Source organism: Lutra lutra, chromosome 5 (assembly GCF_902655055.1).
Source record: "Lutra lutra chromosome 5, mLutLut1.2, whole genome shotgun sequence".
NCBI lineage: Eukaryota > Metazoa > Chordata > Mammalia > Carnivora > Mustelidae > Lutra > Lutra lutra.
The window spans coordinates 92,787,586-92,807,076 of NC_062282.1; the positions used below are offsets into that span (position 1 = coordinate 92,787,586).

The window sequence follows — 19,491 nt, forward strand, 5'->3', positions numbered from 1 at the left end:
GGCTCATTTCCACTACCACCTCCCCAGTTCCCTCTCAGCAGAAGACCTTGCCTTTTACTTCATAAGAGAAGTGCAAGATCGCCTCAAGATCGTGCTCATCTTCCTGGGTTACTGTTCTACACTCTGAGAAAAGCAAAATGGAATTTATGTTCTGGTGGGGGAAAAAAAAACACTTTATGTCAGGTGGTGATGAGTATGCAGGGAAAAGGAAAGCAGAGGAGATAGAGATCAACAGGATGGGTTGGGGAGGCTATTTTATATAGCATGGTCTGGCAAGGCTGTTATTTCCATGATGGAAATAATCTGATCAGAGACCTGAGGACACGAATCTAGAAGTCTCATACCCTGGCAGTTTCTGCTGTAACTAACTGCAGTAAGTGAGGAAAGCATGAAGGTAGGAGACATTGTGAATGGAAGAAGTACAGTGGTACAATAGAAGGAAAGAGGGGTGAAATTTTTGTTGGGAGAATTAATATGGACAGGCCAGGGAGAGCTTGAGATTTTGGAGTGGGGAGATAATTCTACTAGCTGGGGGGGGGGGGGAAGGTTTAACATTAAACTTCTAGGTGAATCTGTGTCCTAGACAGAATCCCTCTTTTCATAGTTCAGGGTACTACTGCAAAATGTAAGTCTCCTTTGCTTTTGCTAAAGAGTGAATAGAGTAGATAACAAGGATGGAGAACCAAATGATAATCAAATGATATTTTCTTAGGAGTAAAAGACCAAGACCCTCCTAGAGGAGACCACATGTTTTAAGGCACAGAAAACTAAATGACTAAGGTGAGTGTGTACATTTAGCTTACCTAGAATCTAAACCGATACTTGTCTATATGTGAATCTTGGACCACCTGTATCAGAAACAATGCGGCACCTGTTACAGCTGAATTGTATCCTCCCCAAATTCATCTGTTAGAAGCCCTAACTTCATGTACCTCACAATGTGTCTCTATTTGGAGTTGGGACCTTTAAAGAGATGATTAAGCAGAATGAGATCACTAGGCTGGGCCCTAATCCAACAACTGGTATCCTTACAAAAGGAGGACATTTGTATACACAAGCAGCAGGGGTGTGTGTGTGCACAGAGAAGACCTTATGGGGATGCAGGGAGGTGGTCATCAACAAGCCAAGGAGAGAGGCCTGAGGAGAAATCAACCATGCTGACACCTTGATCTTCAGTTTCTAGCCTCTAGAACTGTGAGAAAATACATTTCTATTCTTTAAGCCACCCAGTCTGTGGTATTTGATACGGCAGCCCGAGCAAACTAATATAGCACATAATGAAAATTCACATGTCTAAGCCCCACCCTGAACATTCTGGATCAGAGTAAGATTGGGCCCTGGCAAATGCATTTTTAACAAACCCTCTAGGAAATTCTGGTGTGTACCACAGGTAAAGATTTGTTACTTTCTGCACTAAAATAAAGTAGATTAAGGAAATTCTATAGAAATAAAAGAGCATGGGGAGGGCTACTGTCATTAGTATGGGAGACTTGTTCTTATAATTGGGGTCCTTTATTCTTTTGCCCATATTCACAGATTTTTTTTTTTCTGTTAGTATCAAGGCAGAATTCAGAAGTGAGATAATGTTGGGTGCACCGTGGATCCGTAAGTCCTAGAAAATTGTGTGACACCGGGTTATGAGCTGCATTAAAGACAGGAGCATTGGGAGTTTATGCTGGAATGTATTTGAGTTATCTTTGCAGCCACAAATGGCTTTGAATTATAATAAATAATTTTATGCTTCTCTGGTTCATATTTATCTCCTTTGTTAATGAAAAATAGTCATTTTTCCCTTTGGATGTACACAGTGGATTCTTTGCCATTCCTATATTTTTTGTTTTTTAATATACTATAACTTGAAAAAGAATTATAATAGCACTTGCTGTGGTAGAAGAAGAGGCTCACTTAAATTCACAGCATGCTTAAAATGATAACTTTTTATATGTGCCAGGAAATGTAATAAAGAATAACAATAGGGGCGCCTGGGTGGCTCAGTGGGTTAAGCCGCTGCCTTCGGCTCAGGTCATGATCTCGGAGTCCTGGGATCGAGCCCCGCATCGGGCTCTCTGCTCTCTCGGGGAGCCTGCTTCCTCCTCTCTCTCTGCCTGCCTCTCTGCCTGCTTGTGATCTCTCTGTCAAATTAAAAAAAAAAAAAAAAGAATAACAATAAAATGTTGTAAGCATTTTCTTGTATAAAATATAGTTCCTTTAAAAAAAACATTTTATTTATTTATTTGACAGGGAGAGAGAGCACAAGCAGGGGGAGCAGCAGGCAGAGGGAGAGGGAGAAGCAGGGTCCTTGCTGAGCAAGGAGCCTGACGGGGGGCTCAATCCCAGGACGTGGAGATCATGACCTGAGCCGAAGGCAGAGGCTTAACCCACTGAGCCACACAGGCGCCCTGGTAGAGGATATTCTTATATTTCCTCTTCCAAACTAGAAATCGTTTTATTATTTTCTTTGTTAAACTAATACTTAGGCATTGTAAAAAAGTTTAGATAATAGAAAAGATTTTGGAAAATGAAACCCACCCCTCAGAATTAGCTTTCATTAATGTACTGATAGTTTCTAAGACTTTTTGGATATATTAGACTCTTCTGTTTTTATCTAACTGCATATGAAGGACATCTTTTTTTTTTTTTAAAGATTTTATTTATTTATTCGACAGAGAGAGATCACAAGTAGGCAGAGAGGCAGGCAGAGAGAGAGGGAAGCAGGTCCCCCACAGAGCAGAGAGCCCAATGCGGGGCTCGATCCCAGGACCCTGAGATCATGACCCGAGCCAAAGGCAGAGGCTCTAACCCACTGAGCCACCCAGGCGCCCCTGAAGGACATCTTTTAATGTTGATAAATACAAGTCTCCATCACCATTTTAAATAAGTGGATAGTGTTCTATGATTCTATTTATGTAATAGATCCTTATTGAAAGACATTTGTATTGTTTCGGGTTTTTAAAAAATAGTGACTGAGACAATCTGCTACAAATTGTATTATCAAGGGCAGATCAATTAGTTTCTCAAAGACTTATTTTCCTAACTTGGTAAGCATCAGATGAGTTAATCGATCAGCACCTAATGAGAGCTCTTTTATAATAGAGAGTTGCCCAAGACTCAGTTTTACACAAGTTGCAATACACAAATTTTAAGTGAAATGTAGCAAATTAGAAAGCCTGTGACTTTGGAACACCAGTTAGTTTTCTCTTGCTGCTGGAAAGAAGTATCACAAACTAGTTTAAAAACAGCATGAATTTATTCTTAGAATTCTGAAGGTAAGGAGTCTAAAATTCTCTGCAGGACTGAGTTTCTTCCACAATTTAGGAGAGAGTCTGACTTTTCCAGCTTCTCTAGGCTGCCTGCATTCCTTTACTCATGGCTTCATATCCCTGCGACCTGTACTTCCATGGTCACATTTCTCTCTTACACTTCTGCCTCCCTCCGTCTTAGAAAATGGCCTTGTGACTACATTGAGCCCCCAGGATAATCCAGAATAATCTTCCCATCTCAAGATACTTAATGTAGCCATATCTGCAAAGGTAGCCGTATCTGCAAAGCCATATCATTTTGTTATGAAAAATAATATATTCACAAGTTTTAGAGATTAGGATGTGGATCTCTTTTATCCTACCAACTACAAAGCATATATCTAAATTTGAGTCTGTGTTCCTCCACGTAAGAATTTGAACGTGAACAAATGACGAATTCCTATGAACATTATCCAGTCTGTAAAATGAGGAAAAGAATACTCTCCATATAGGATGGGATGAAAATTAATGAATTATATGAAATGTCTACAGCTCAATGCTAGACACTTTAAAGAATTGGCATATAAGGAATATTAAGTGTAGTTATCATAATATAATTATTGAGGCAAAATGATTATGTAGTTATTAAACTTATTTGCATGTTGGAAACTACTTGAGATTGAGGGGTGAGGGAAGCCAGTGTTTCTTTATCATTTGCTTCATCAACTTTCTGCTTTCTTTTCAGTTCTCAACTGTTTAGAGGGGAAAACACTGAATTTATATTTATATTTCAAATATATTCTGAATGGGCCCAATGATAATTTAAATATTTGCCCTTTTCTTTAAAGAACCTTGAGAATATAAGAATATAGCAATAAATGCAGTATTATAAGATTATTTATGTAGCTGTACCTATTTATCTTGTATAAATTATATGACTAGGTATTCATCATAACTAAAGGTAGGACCTCCAAGTGCATCTCGTTGGAGGTCCTGAAATTGTAGGTGAAATTTGCATGTGTGCATTTTTCTAAGTTATAGCTTTTATTAGATTTCCAAAAGATCCATTTTTCCAAATAGAAAAGTTCTATTCTTCTAAATCAACTTCTTCATTATAATTCAAATTAGGTTATATATGTATGTATATGTGTATATATGTGTATATATGTATGTATGTATGTATATGTATACACATGTACACACACGCACACATATTGCATATTCCTATTTGACTTTTACTCAATGTGTGATCTGTGGACCAAGAGTATTAGAATTAACTGGAAACTCATTAGAATTGAAGACTCTCTGGTCCCACCTCAGACCAGCGGAATCATCATCTATATTTTAACAAGATCCCATGTGATTCTATGAACATTTAAAACCTGACAAGTATTGGGGCCCCTGGGTGGCTCAGTTGTTAAGTGTCAGGTCATGATCCCAGGGTTCTGGGATTGAGCCCCACGTGGGGCTTTCTGCTGGGTGGGAAGCTTGCTTCTCCCTCTCCTGCTCCCCCTGCTTATGTTCCCTCTCTCTCTCTCTCTCTCTGTCAATAAATAAAATCTTAAAAAAAAAAACAACCCTGACAAGTATTCTTTTTTTTTTTTTTTTTAAAGATTTCACCTATTCATTTGACAGAGAGAGATCACAAGTAGGCAGAGAGGCAGGCAGAGAGAGAGGAAGAAGCAGGCTTCCGAGCAGAGAGCCCGATGCGGGGCCCGATCCCAGGACCCTGAGATCACGACCTGAGCCGAAGGCAGCGGCTCAACCCGCTGAGCCACCCAGGCGCCCCAACCCTGACAAGTATTACCTTTCAATAAAATCAGAAGATACAATCAGGCTAAGTAAAGAAATAAATTAATGAAACATGCCCACAATACCATTCAACTAGTGACAAACCTTGTTAACATTTTGTGATATATTTATTTCCAAAAATTGGACCATATTGAACGTATTGTTTTGTAACCCACTCATCCAATGCATTATGAATGTGTTAACATGCCAACATAACTTCTAGAGGCCAATATGTAATTTATTATATATGCATATATTATGATAAGGCACTCCTTTTTTTGTGGTTATTTAAATAACTTCTTATATTTTTACTTTTAGAACAGCCCTTGTGTGATAAATACTCTTGTATTTAATGTAGGCTTTATGGTTGCCTGGTTCAAATCCTAACAATGCCCCTTACTAGCTGTGCTACCTTAGACAGATTAGTTGACTTCTCTATGCTTCAGTTTCTTAATCTATAAAATGGTGTTAATAAAAAGCACCTTATAGATTGTTTTGAGGATCTGTATAAATACATGATTCATGAAAAGATCTTAGAATTGTATCTAGGGGGCGACTGGGGGGTTCAGTGGGTTAAAGCCTCTGCCTTCAGCTTAGGTCATGATCCCAGGGTCCTGGGATCAAACCCCATGTCAGGCTCTCTGCTCAGCAGGGATCCTGCTTCCCTTCCTCTCTGCCTGCCTCTCTGCCTACTTGTGATCTCTGTCTGTCAAATAAATAAATCTTAAAAAAAAATTGTATCTGGCACATTCTAAATGTTCAATAAATGTTAATTATTTTTATTTTTCTTTCTGAACCCTCAACCATGTCTTTACAACTTCTCCTTCTAAAGAAAACTTAGGTTGTTAAGCTAGCTAGTAGTAGAGGCAGGTAGAAGTGGAATTTTCCTTTTTAATCTTTTCATTCTTGCTATAGTTCTGGAGTAGAGCGCCCAGCAAATGTAGGACTTAAAAAAAAGTCAAAAATAAATTTTCGCGAGACGGTTGGCCAGTGAGAGAGTAAGATGATTTTAATAACTCTTCTCAGCTGAGACGGACCTGTAAAACAATACAGTTTAGAACAGGTATCCGGAAATGGGAAGAGAAAACGGTTCCGATTCAAACAAGCTTCAAGCAACCCAGGACACAACCGATGCTTTTGGTAGTTGGGTTAGGCAGAGTTAATGTTCCCATGGTTACAGATCTGGCCGACTCCAGGCTCCTGGCTCTCTACCGCGCAAGCGCAGACAGCTGAGTTTTAGCCCCCCGGCGCCTTCAGTTTCGAAGGGGAAGCCCCTCCCTATTCTCCTGCCGTCCTCCTATCCTCTCCTGACTTTGCCTCTTCCACGCGTTTTGGGTGTCTGTGACGCAGTATTCGCGCGTCCGCGTCGTTTGGAGCTGCGACGCTGAACATGGCGCGTTCCTAGAAGCCGCTTTCGGCATCAGTAGGCGGCGGCGTGTGGATTGTAAGCGTGGGGCGCGGGACCAACCGACTTCGCTTCGTGTTGGGGAGTGGAAGCGGGAGAGCCGGTCTATTCCGGACCGAACCAAACGGTGAGGCCTGAGAGCCACAGAGCGCGCGAGTGGAAGGGAGGTGTGGGTTGGGCAGCGGAGACCGGAGAGGCGAGGGAAGAACGTGGGGCAACCCGCAGACGAGGGATCCAGTAACGCGGCGAGGGCGGCCTGCAGGCTTGATTCTCTGCGTAACCCTAGGAACCATTAGGAGCTGGGGGCTGGCCAAGTCAGCCCCAGGGTGGGGGGAGGATTTGTCGGGGAGGAATCGGGGTGCAGGGAGGCAGGGACTGGGTTCCAAGATGAGAAGAGCATAGGGTGCCCATTGTGGCTGCGGTTGCTGGCCAGGGTGGTGCATTTGCCCTTGGGGGATAGGTGGTGCAAATTTTGAGAGAACGTGGACATCTTTAGTATAAAACTAGTGTATATTGTTATTGCACACTCTACATTGATGCTAATAGCGATACTGTGAAAGCTTTAATTAAACGTTAGACCCTTCCTTGCCTTTAATGAACAGGTGAAGGAAGTTACACATTTTCAGAGGGGAGCCGCTTGCTGAGGTATGGCCGCCAATGCTCAAGCTCAGCGACTTCTGCAGCTTTATATTGGGGGTATTTGTGATTCAGCAAAACTATTTTGAGGCCCATTGCACTTGTCATTCTTATTTATTCTTTTGTTACATAGTGGGGAATGAGGAAAGTATTGTTTGTAAGTGACTTGACTAAATTTATTTAGGTAGAAGTGGTAAATTGCCTGCGGGTGCCAAGATTGCAATTGACGTACCTCCTCTCCACCCCAATATAAGCGAGCTCAGTTGTAGGGAGGTGTAGTGCCTTTGAGAATTGGATATTCTTCACAAGAGGGTAAGAGCAGTTTACAGCCATATATATATATTTTTTTCTTGGATAGTGGGTTCACTCCATTTTAACGTTATTTTAAGCTTCTCTTTTCAGCTTAGAGGCTTCAGGTTAAGGGGAGAGTGACTATAAGGCTTCCGTTGTATGACACCTTTTCTTTTTATCTTTGCTCACTGAAGATTGCTTTGAGATTAGAATGAAAATCCCTGTTGGTTGTGAATGGATTGTGGAATTTTTTCCTCCTGTAACCTAGTATAGGGAATAGTAAAAATGGTTTAATTATAGCAATAATTTGGCCATATATTATAGCCCTCAGTCAGCTGGGCTGTCTCTGTCCTAGTTAGATTTCCTAGAGCAGAAGAAAATTCTCATCACGAATGAATTCAATCATGGCAATAGGATTGGAGGTTCTAAACAAATATATGAAGATTATTTGGTAATTAGTATAAAAGTATTGAAGTCTTGTGCCATTGACAAAGTTTATATTCAGGATCAAACCATAATGCAAAAGAATCCTTGTAGGCATGTGGCAGTTAAAATATACTGAAGACTTTCCCAGAGCTAAATATGTTTTTGTAGATACCAAAATATTTATGTTTTGGGAAAGGAAATATGACTAGATGGATTTTGACCTTTGTGTTGTATGTATGTTCATATATATTTGTGTTTGTATTTATATTTATTGTAGTCCTTGACGTATATTTGACGTACAATGTTGTATTAGTTTCAGGTGTACAACACGGTGATTTGACAATTCTGTACAGTATACTGTGCTTACCATGATAAGTGTCATTACTATCTGTCACCATGCAGTGTTGTTACAGTATTAGTGACCATATTTCCTGTGTTGTACTTTTCACCCTGTGACTTATTTATTTTATAACTGTAGGTTTGCACCCTTTAATCCCCTTCACCCATTTCGGTGCATTGGTATTTAATCTTGCTTCTCTTAATATGATGTTATTGATTCCAGTATTACTCATTTCTGTCTTTTCCTATCTGCACCAAATGAGGACTATCATCAAGTTAATTTCAGAGTGTTTTAGGGAATGGCAAGACATACTTAGTGCAGGTGTGAGTCTGGAGCGATGTTGTTTAGTTTTAATATCAGGCTGATTACAGATAAGCCCAAAATTACACGCTTTGCAGAGCTTGTGCTGGATCTGCACCCTTGCTACTCAAAACGTGGTGCATGGCATCACCTCAGCGTTGGTTCAGAATGCGGAAGCTCAGGCTTAACCCCAAACCTAATGAACCAGAACCTGCATTTAACAAGCTCTCCTGATGATGAGAATTTATATTAAAGCTTGAGACATACTACTTTGGTTGAAATAAGTTGGAAGACTGAGGTCATGCATACACCTGCATAAAAATCACAGCATTTATTTTGATCAGAAGCAGTCTTTTGCTGATTATCAAGTCTGATTCATTTGGTTGAAGAAACTTGAGACCCAGCAATGGTAAGTGACTTGCATGAGGTCGCATAATTAAATTCATAACCCAGGTTCTGACTTATACTAGTGCTTTTGTTTTGCTAGTTACTCCTTTAATAAAATGGAACTAAAGTATTCATTGAATGAGAGTTAGGTATTCATTCTACAACAAACATTGATCGAGTAATGGACAAGCAGCCCAATAATTCTGTGTGTTGCTGGTAACTGCTCTTTCCGATAGTGGTTATGAACCCACCACCTTCCCCCCTTACTCTTTTGTGGATGAGGTCACTTCTTCACAGAGGAAATGAAATACATTGGTGGGAAACAATTGTTTTTTGTCCTTTTTCACCTTTAAACAGGTCAACTGTCTGTTCATCTCTCATTGTGCTCTGAATTTTTTCTCCTCAGGGACAATGTTTCCTTGATGTATTGTATTAGTTTTTTAGGGCTCCTGTGAGAGAATACCACAGACTGGGTGGCCTAAGCAATGCAAAATTATTTTCTCACAGTTCTGGACACTAGAGGTCCAAGATCTGGGTTCCAGCAGGAGTGATTTCCTCTGAGGCTTTTCTCTTTGACTTACAGACGCACCTTTGTGCACGAGAATCTCTGGTGTCTCTCTCTCTTTTTTTCTTTTTAAAGATTTTATTTATTTATTATAGAGAGATAGCTAGAGAGAGGGAACACAAGCGCAGGGGAGCTGGAGAGGGAGAAGCAGGCTCCCCATTGAGCAGGAAACCCGATTGGGGGCTCCATTCCAGGACCCTGGGATCATGACCTGAGCCGAAGGCAGACGCTTAACGACTGAGCCACCCAGGAGCACCTCTGATGACCTCATTTTAACTTAATCACCTCTTCAAAAATCTTACCTCCAATACTGAGGGTTCTGGGGCTTTGGGCTCCAATGTGTGAATTTTGGGGGAATACATTTCAGTCCATAACACTTGGTTACTCCCTTTTTACTCTCAGCTAACTCTAACTTATTAAGATTTAAACACATTTATCTTAAATACACTCTCTTCATTCTAGATTCCTCTTCAGTTTCATCTCTATTTCCTTTGAGTGTCTGGAATATTGATCTCTTTGTTGTGAAGTCTAGTAGAATCTTTTCCATCATTTGACATTTTGAGTAGTTGTCTTCTTTGAAATTCTCTTATGCTTCTGGGACCCTGTGGGTTCCTTATTTTCCTCTTGTGTCTTGGTCAGTCTTTCCTTGGTGTATTTTTTTCTGATACTTCAGATCCTCCTTTCACACTGAGGCCCGGTCTTCTGCTCTCTTGCCTCTGCCTGCTCTTGAATGGTCTTATCTCTGGTGACAGCAACCACAGTCTTTATTTTTAGACTAACAAATCTCTGTCTCTTTAGCACATATTACTCTTCAACTCTGACGCATTGTGGTTGTCTTAAGATACCTTAAGTTCAACTCAAAAATTGCTTTTCTCACTTCTCAAGTTACTTCTTTTCCTTCTGTGATCATTGTCCTTCATTTGGAGATGCCCCAAGTCTTAACTTTTCCCTCTTATTACCCTTGAATGCTACCCACTCCCCAAACCCCTAATCTTTTACTAAATCTTGTTCTACATCTTTCATCCATTTTTCCCTGCAGCAACCACCTTGGTTCAGACTATCATTATGAGGACTTTCATGTAAACACTCTAAGTAATTTCCTTTCTCCTAAGAGTGGCTATCAATCCCCCTTTACCCTTCCTTTTTTTTTTTAATAGGCAGATTGTACGGTTTTTCTGCAGTCTTTCCATTCAGGCTTTCAGATTAAAATCCAAACTACCAAATTTAGGAAATACAGACCTTAGTGATTTGGACCTTGCTTGCTCCTTTCCTTTCCTTTTCCCTTTCCCTTCCCTTTCTTTTTCTTTCTCTCTCTCTCTTTCTTTCGATTTTATTTATTTATTTGACAGAGACAGAGAGAGCATAAGCAGGGGGAGTGGAAGAGGGAGAGGGAGAAGCAGATTCCCCACTGAGCAGAGGGCCCAACATGGGACTCAGTTCCAGGACCCTGGGATAATGACCTGAACTGAAAGCAGATGCTTAACCTACCGAGGCACCCAGCCCCTGCTTTTTGCTTTCTTCTGCTGTTTTCTGCTTCACATTATTCTGTAATGCTGAACTATTTTCAATTATTCAGGAGTGTTAGAATGTTTTTTATTTTATTTTATTTTTTAAAAAAGATTTTATTTATTTGACAGAGATCACAAGTAGGCAGAGAGGCAGGCGGGGGGTGGGGGGGGGGAAGCAGGCTCCCTACTGAGCAGAGAGCCCAATGCGGAGTCTGATGTGGAACTCGATCCCAGAACCCTGAGATGATGACCTGAGCCGAAGGCAGAGACTTAACCCACTGAGCCACCCAGGTGCCCCATATTTTTTAAAATTGAGACATTAATATGGTATGTGTCTTCTGCCTAGATTGTACCCATCATCTGTTTGACAAACACTCATAACATAATCATTTGGGTAACTCCTGTTCTACTTTCATGACCCAGCATAAATGCTGTCTTATTCCCCTTTCCTGCCCACCAGGCTTTAACCAGCCTGCTTACACTGAGTTAGGTCTTCCACTGAAGTTCTTCCAAAACAGCTTTGTTGTCTTTTCCTCTTCAGAGTTGAATGCCAAGATTCTTTTGGTTTGTTTTGTGTGATCTAATCTAAGCCATGTATTAATTATATTATTAATTAATTATATTATTATATCTTCTGCTATAGCCAAAGGGATGGAAGATCAGTATAGTGGTCATCATTTGTTAGAAGTAAAGAAGGTGAGTTTAAGTTTCCATTTACTTTTCTGGTCCCTGTGCAGAGTCATGGTCCAGACCAGGGCTGTGGTCCCCACTGGATAGTGGTCTGCATTCTGTTTTTTCATCTTCATATCCAGTCAGTCAGAAGTGGATTTTCATATAAGAGTTATGGAATAAAGTATGATTACCGTCTCCCCAGGGAAAGGCCTTGAACCGGATATGGATTTGGAGATAGGTGATGAACTAAAATCTCTTGTGCTGATGTGATGCAACTTTGGGAAGATGCTTACTCTCATGTCTGGGAGCACCATAGAGTAGATGAGGGCGTTCCACATGTGAGCGGAGCCCTTCTTGCCCTGGATGCCACTTGACAAGGACCATCCTAGTTGGGCCCTAGACCAGCCTAGCAGCCTGGAAACCCAGGACCCAGCCACTGCTGCCATTTTTGAACTGAACTTCAAAGACTCTTACTTTATTTTATTTTATTTTTTATCTCTCAGAGTAGTGACTGGCCAATAGAAACTCCTTTGTTGAGTACTGTGAATGCAAGTTGTATGACCAGAGAGTTGAAACAAGGTAGATTGTTAAATACTCTGGAGGTGAGGTTGAGTTGGCTTGAAAAGTCAGAGGTGGGTTCATTTTTGTGACTTTATACAATTATAAGCAGAGATTGTGATTTAGTGATTGAATTCACTTATTTAACAAATATTCAGTCATTGCTTTCATATGTGCCAGGTACTTTCTTAGATTCTAGCAATACACCATTGAGGAAATTGAAGTTCTGGTCTCTGAATCTTAAGTTCTAACTGGGGGAGTCAGGACAATAAACACATAGATATTAGAATGTCAAATAGTTAAAAGGGTTGTGCAGAAAAATTAAGAAAGATATCCAGACCAGAGGGATTCTGGGTTGAAGGGTCAGGTAGTTTAAAATCGGTGGTAAGGGATAATCTACTTGATGAATTGATAACTTGAGCAAAGACTGATTTGAAGTTAAAGAATAAGACATGCAGATACCTAAGGGCAAGAGTTTTCCAGTCAGAGGAAACCAGTTCTACAAGATAGAATTGATGTATCTATTCCACTGTAGATGGACACATCTTGTCTCTTGTTTCTTATTATAGACAACTCCCAAGATGAGCCCCCTTTACCCCTGTCTCCTTCCTATAAGCCAGTGTGGGAGTTTCTTTGGTTATAGCACCGATGTGCAACTGCTGGGTCATAGGATATACCATGTTTGTCGTAAGATACACGTGTGCACACACGTGTACACACACACACTCTTAAGTTTATGAGAGATGGCAGGAACGCTCTCAAGTCGTCGTACCAATGTATGCTCTTAGCAGCAGTGCATAAGGGTCTCTATTTCCATATGTTCTTGCTAGTGTTGAGTATTTCTGGACTTTTAAATTTTTGCTAATCTGATGATTGTAAAGTAATAGCTCTGTTTTTTAGATTTGTAGTAAGCAGTAAGGTAGCATGTCTTCTGATGTTTATTATCCATTTGGCTTTTTCTGTTCATGAATTGTCTATACCCTTCGCCCAATTTTTTTTTATATTTCTTGTTTTGTTGATTTACAAGGGTTTGTTGTATATTCTGCATAATAATTCTTTGTCTAGTTTTTATTTATTTTTAAAGATCTTATTTATTTATTTGACAGAGATAGACACGGCGATAGAGGGAACACAAGCAGGGGGAGCAGGAGAGGGAGAAGCAGGCTTCCTGCCAGGCAGGGAGCCGGATGCGGGGCTGGATCCCAGAACGCAGGGATCACGACCTGAGCTGAAGGCAGCCACTTAACTGACCTAGCCACCCAGTGTTCCTGTTTAGTCATTTAAAACGTCTTCCAAGTCTTACCTTGTTAATGTTGCCTATGGTATTTTCATTGACTCCATTAATTTTTGGTTTTCATTTTTTATGTAATATAATTGAGCAGGAAATTGAGCTACAGTCTCGTATTTTGGTTCGCAAGTCTAAAACTAAAAAAAAAAAATCACATCAGTTAATTTCACTTGAGGTATTAATGGACAGCTGTGTGATGAAAATGAAAAATGTAGTCAGTAGAGTGTTGGGTTAGCATAGTAGACTTGTAAACTAGTTCTAGAAATGTTGCTGATAAGGCTGGGACTTTAGAGAAGTCACAGTTTATCCCCTTAACCTCTTTGGGATGTAGTTTCTTGGTCAGTAAAACAAAATGCTTAAATCAGATACGCAGTTGGCCGCTGACCAATATGGGTTTGAAATCTGTGGGTCCACTTATAGGTATATTTTGTTTGATACTCTACTATAAATGTATTTTTTCATCCTTACAATTATCTTAATATTTTCTTTAGCTTACTACATTGTAAGAATACAGGATATAATACATGTCACTTAAAACAACAGTCGTTACTATTTTTTTTTTTTTTTTAAGATTTTACTTATTTATTTGACGGACAGAGTTCACAAGTAGGCAGAGAGGCAGGCAGTGAGAGAGGGGAAAGCAGGCTCCCCCCGGAGCAGAGAGCCCAATGCGGAGCTCGATATCAGGACCCTGAGACCATGACCTGAGCCTAAGGCAGACGCTTAACCCATTGAGCCACCCAAGCACCCCAACAGTTGTTATTGTTAAACCTTCTCCTCGTTAGGTTATCAGTTAAACTTCTGGGGAGTCAAAAGTTACAGGCATTGTTTGAGGGTCAACTGTATTTACCTCTTAGAGAACTGATTTGATAAATGGCTCCAAGGTGATAGAAAAATTATTTTCATGATCAAAAACATTATTTCAATGATAAAATGTATTCTAGTTCCTAGTTGTGGGGACATTGATGTCATGCAGCCCGTGTACCTTTTGATGAATGAGCTTTTATAAATGCAGTGACTCCTTATACTAGACTCTTGCAAGAATGAGATTTTTTGTCTTAAATGATTTGTCCCCGCCTTTTTTTTAAGGTTTTATTTATTTATTTGACAGAGAAAGAGAGTGCATACAAGCAGGACAGAGCAGCAGGCAGAGGGAGAGGGAGAAGCAGTCTTCCCACTGAGCAGAGAGCTGACTGGTGGAGAGCGGGGCTCGATCCCAGGACCCCAGGATCAGGACGTGAGCCGAAGGCAGACGCTTAACCGACTAAGCCACCCAGGAATCTCTAGAATGAGATTCTTTTAAGACAGTGTTCTAGACCGTGATATCCTGCACCAGTAGTTGGAAACTATCAGTCAAAGTTGTATGTGTTTGGAGAAGACGGATGATCCCTTAGCACTTAGTGAAAGGTTCTCCTAAACTTAAATCCAGTCAGAGTCTATTAAATTTAGGCTGTGTTATTACTCCAGTTCATAGAACAGTATCTTGCTCAAAATCTAGCTTACTGCCTTCCCTTCCTTTTTCTTTGTTTTACATAATAAAAGGAACTTTAAAGCCAATCACCGTAATTGCTCTTTTGTAGTTTTTATACACAGTGGTTTTTGTTTGTTTCAACTAAAGAGATGTTAAAGAGGGTGATGAGATGTTAAAGACGGTGATAGTGACTGTAGTTGAGGCTTCGGGACTGGCAGTACCTTGCTGGGAGTCACTGTTGTTTAGGATAAGCTTTTTTTTTTTTCCTTAAGATTTTATTTATTAGAGAGCGTGAGCAAGCATGAACGGGTGGAAGGGTGGAGGGGCAGAGGGAGAGGGAGAAGCAGACTTCCCGCTGAGCAGGGAGCCTGATACAGGGCTCAGATACAGGGCTCAATCCCAGGACCCTGGGATCATGACCTGAGCTGAAGGCAGGGTGTTTAACCTTCTGAGCCCAGGTGCCCCAAGGATAACTTTTTTTTTTTTAAGAGTGTATTTATTGGGGCGCCTGGGTGGCTCAGTGGGTTAAAGCCTCTGCCATCGGCTCAGGTCATGATCTCAGGGTCCTGAGATCGAGCCCCGCGTCGGGCTCTCTGCTCAGTGGGGAGCCTGCTTCCTCCTCTCTCTCTGCCTGACTCTCTGCCTACTTGTGATCTCTGTCAAATGAATAAATAAAATCTTAAAAAAAAAAGAAAAAGAAAAAGTGTATTTATTTATTTGACAGACAGAGATCACAAGTAGGCAGAGAGGCAGGCAGAGGGGCAGTCGGGTGGGGGAGGAACAGGCTCCCTGCTGAGCAGAGAGCTTGATGCGGGCTGGATATCAGGACCTTGGGATCATGACCTGAGCCAAAGGCAGAGGCTTAACCCACTGAGCCACCCAGGCACCCCTTGGATAAGCTTAACTTTTCCTATTAGGAAGTACTCAGTCATGAGGGGCACTAGTATATACTGAGTAGGCAAGAGATTTATTGCAGTTTATCAGTGCCATTTTACTAAAAACTAGTGAGACACACACATTTGGGTTTATTGGACTGAACTTCTCTTATAAGCTATCTTTTGGTCCTGTTTACTGTCTTCTTAAGTACTGTGTATAGTTTACCCATTTATTTCCCTATCTCTGCCAGTACATTATACTTTCTATAAGTGGCAGGGATTTTTTTGTCTTTCTGGTTCATTCATACATTTGAAGTGCATAGAATGATACTTGGCATTTGTAGGTGTTCATAAATGAATGAATGAATGTAGAAAAATTAATGTAAAGTGAATAAATATCAGAAAGTTGATAGAGGACACAGGATTAGAGCAAAGGGTATTAGTATTTAGTATTTAGCAAAGGTATTGCTAAATTTTGCTGCCTTGATGTGCCCCATTTCTCTTTCTTTCTTTCTTTCTTAGAGAGAGAGAGAGAGAGGAGGGGGTAGAGGGGGAGGAGAGAGAGACTCTTAAGCAGGCACCACACCCAGGACGGAGATGACTCAGATCGTTCAATCTCATGAACCTGAGATCATGATCTGAGCTGAAATCAAGAGGTGGGCCCTCAGCCGACTGTGCCACCTAGGCACTCCAGTGTGCTGCATTTCAGTAGCTGAAGATACTGATTGGACTGTTCATTCATTCACTGTGTGGCTCAAACTCATGACCTAGAGACCTAGAGTGGCATGCTCTTCCATCTGACCTACCCAGGCTCACTCCTGTTTTACCTTTTCTAGGTTTGCCTTCCACCCTTAGAAGTTATGGTCACATTATTTCTTTGTTCGGTTCATCAGACATTTACTGAGCATTGCTGTATCCCTGACATGGTACTAGTTGCTGGCATATATAGATGAATCAGGACAATTTTTGCCTTTAAGCAGCTTGTGATTTTGTAGATGGGATGCAAGTAAATAAGAAGTAGGTGTAACAATAGAAGTACATACTGTTTAGAATAAAGAGTGTGAGAGAAGGAGTGCTTTACTGTCTAGCTCAGTTGTGCTTCTCCAGAGGAGGTGATGTTAGCTGTGAACAACAGCTTTAATCTGTGTCATGGTCTGTTAGCTACCATTTAAAAAAAAAAAATACCCCAAAGTAGAAGTATATAATGAACCTCTGCCTACCTGTCAACCAGCTTTAACAATTATCAGTCATGGGGTCAGTCTTTTTTCATGTTCCCTCCATCTAACTTCCCTTCTAAGTATGTTCTAAAGAGATCTAGGAGTTTGGTTTGGTTTAGATTTAACTAATTCTTTTGGCAAGCCGCTTTCTTGTATTTTGAGACTTTGGTTTCTCAGAATAATAAAATGTCAGGGCACCTGGCTGCCTCAGTCAGTAGAGCATGTGACTCTTGATCTTGGGGTCAGGAGTTTGAGCCCTACATTGGGCATAGAGGTCACTTAAAAAATAAATAAATAAAATATTTTAAAGTAATAAAATGTCCCTTTAAGTGTCCTAAAACAACTTTTCTGTTTTGATTATCTTTAAATTTTTCCCTGGTCTTCACGGAAATTTATTCCTCTTTAGGGAAATGCTCTAGTAGTACATGGTCAATACTGTATTGCTTATATTTTTCATCTTTTTCTTCCAGGAGGAAAATTAGGAACTTTCAAGTTATTAATACCACTTGTTCAGGTGCATGTATCTGGCCATTCTTTTCTTTCTTTCTGAATATTTACATTTCTCTTCAGTGTGGGTTCTGCAGTGCTTTTCTCACTAGCAGATTTTATCCCTTTCTATCACTCTGATTCTTCCTGTTCCACAGTTTCTCAGTCATGTTTTGTTAGAACATTGTTTACACTATTACATTTTCTTAAATTCCATCACATTTACTTTGTGTAAAGCTCAGAACACATTCATGTCTTCATCTCCCATTATCTTTTGATAGAGAGTATTTTTTTTTTTAAGATTTTATTTATTCATTTGACAGAGAGAGATCACAACTAGGAAGAGAGGCAGGCAGAGAGCGAGGAGGAAGCAGGCTCCCCGCGGAGCAGAGAGCCCGATGTGGGGCTCGATCCCAGGACCCTGGGATCACGACCCGAGCCGAAGGCAGAGGCTTTAATCCACTGAGCCACCCAGGCGTGCCTAGAGAGTATTTTTAATCATGTAGTATTTAACTGCGAAAGTAGAGACAGTGCCATAAGGAAGTTCTTTGGTGGTCATGTTTTGTTTGCTTCAGGGTGAGGTCTTCATTACATTATTTTTATGCCCCTATTCATTTCTTTCCGTCAGAGCCTCTCTTTTCAGCATTCTTTGCCCTACTTTTTCAACCCTGAAAACCCTTGCTCTATTTCCAGATGGTTGTTTTGGCCAAGTGGTCACTGAGAACGCCAGTGTCCTCTTCTTCCCCTGGCTCTCCTTGAGGGGAAGAAGGATTAGGATGCTGGGAACATACTGTTTGGGGTGTGGTATGGACTTCTTACCATCAGGTGGCACTACAGGTTACTTGATTTCTTTTTATATCTTTAGTAGGACTAGTAGATCTAGTAGTTTGTTACCTGCTAAAGAAACAAACTGATGTAGACACTGGGATGCAGAATACTTAGAAATGAAATTAAAGACGGTTTTGCTAACAATTAGAAATTTGTTTTCCTTTTATGTAATAGTTGTGTACTGTATGCAATATACAAAGCTTGAAGGAAAGGAAATAATACGAATTTTCAGATTAATTTTTCTCAGATGTTAATTCTTTTTTTTCTTTTTTAAAAAAGATTTTATTTATTTATTTGACAGAGAGAGATCACAAGCAAGCAGAGAGGCAGGCAGACAGAGAGGGGGAAACAGGCCTTCTGCCGGGCAGAGAGCCCAATGTGGGGCTCTATCCCAGGATCCTGAGACATGACCTGGGCTGAAGGCAGAGGCCTAACCCACTGAGCCACCCAGGCACCCCTCAGATGTTAAATATCTTAAAATACAGTTTTCATAAACCAAATAGTAAGAATATTAAATGCATTGTAGAGATGACTACTTGAAACTGCAGTTTGACTACAACACTCAGTGTCCTGTGAGTCAGGACGGTTGTCTTTTCGGTAAATGTCGCCATTACAAATTCAGGTAATATGGCAGAACTGTTGCTTATCTACTTCTTGCGACTGAAAGATGAAGTTTTTAAGTTTTCTCTCGTGAACTGTTATGTTGACAGTGCAATAATTGACCACATTACTTACTTAACTGTGGTATCTTTAATATATTGCCATGATTTTTTTGGTATGTACTTGATGAGAAATAAATGAGGATTTGCAGCTCTTGAGAATTTGGGATGTTTTAGGACAGGAAAGAGAAATCAAGCAAATACTCCCATGGAAATTCAGAGCAGATATAAAGGGAAAAATCTGGACCTTTTAAAAAGGTGTTTTTTTCATCACTAAGGTTAAATTTTTAGACTAAAAGAATCCATATAATCTCTGGGACTACCTTAGCACAACAGCTGTGTACAGTTTGATGTGTTTCTTGTTTGTCTTTATTCCTAGGTGTTTTTATATTTGTATAGTCTTTTTTTTTTATATTGTATAGTCTTATACCTATATTTTATGTAGCACTTATTATTTGACATCATAGATATTTCTCTAATTACAAAACAGACCAAAAGAGAGTATTTTTAAGTCCTGGTTTAGGAGTCCTGATTTATTTTAAGTCCTGA

General features: G+C 40.3%; 1 protein-coding gene across 6 annotated transcripts in view; it reads left to right on the forward strand.

Annotated features, from left to right (window-relative positions):
- Nucleotides 1-546: 546 nt before the first annotated feature.
- IPO11 (importin 11) overlaps nucleotides 547-19,491 on the forward strand; it is a 214,877-nt gene continuing 195,932 nt past the window's right edge. For 2 of the 6 annotated variants that reach the window (XM_047731306.1, XM_047731307.1), the window contains exon 1: nucleotides 550-780. In XM_047731306.1, the coding sequence (XP_047587262.1) occupies nucleotides 772-780 (9 nt within the window). In that variant the 5' untranslated portion in view covers nucleotides 550-771. Of the gene's footprint in view, nucleotides 781-6,374; nucleotides 6,563-19,491 lie in introns of those variants that run through there. The other 4 variants (XM_047731305.1, XR_007127672.1, XM_047731303.1 and 1 more) reach the window with 4 other exon arrangements.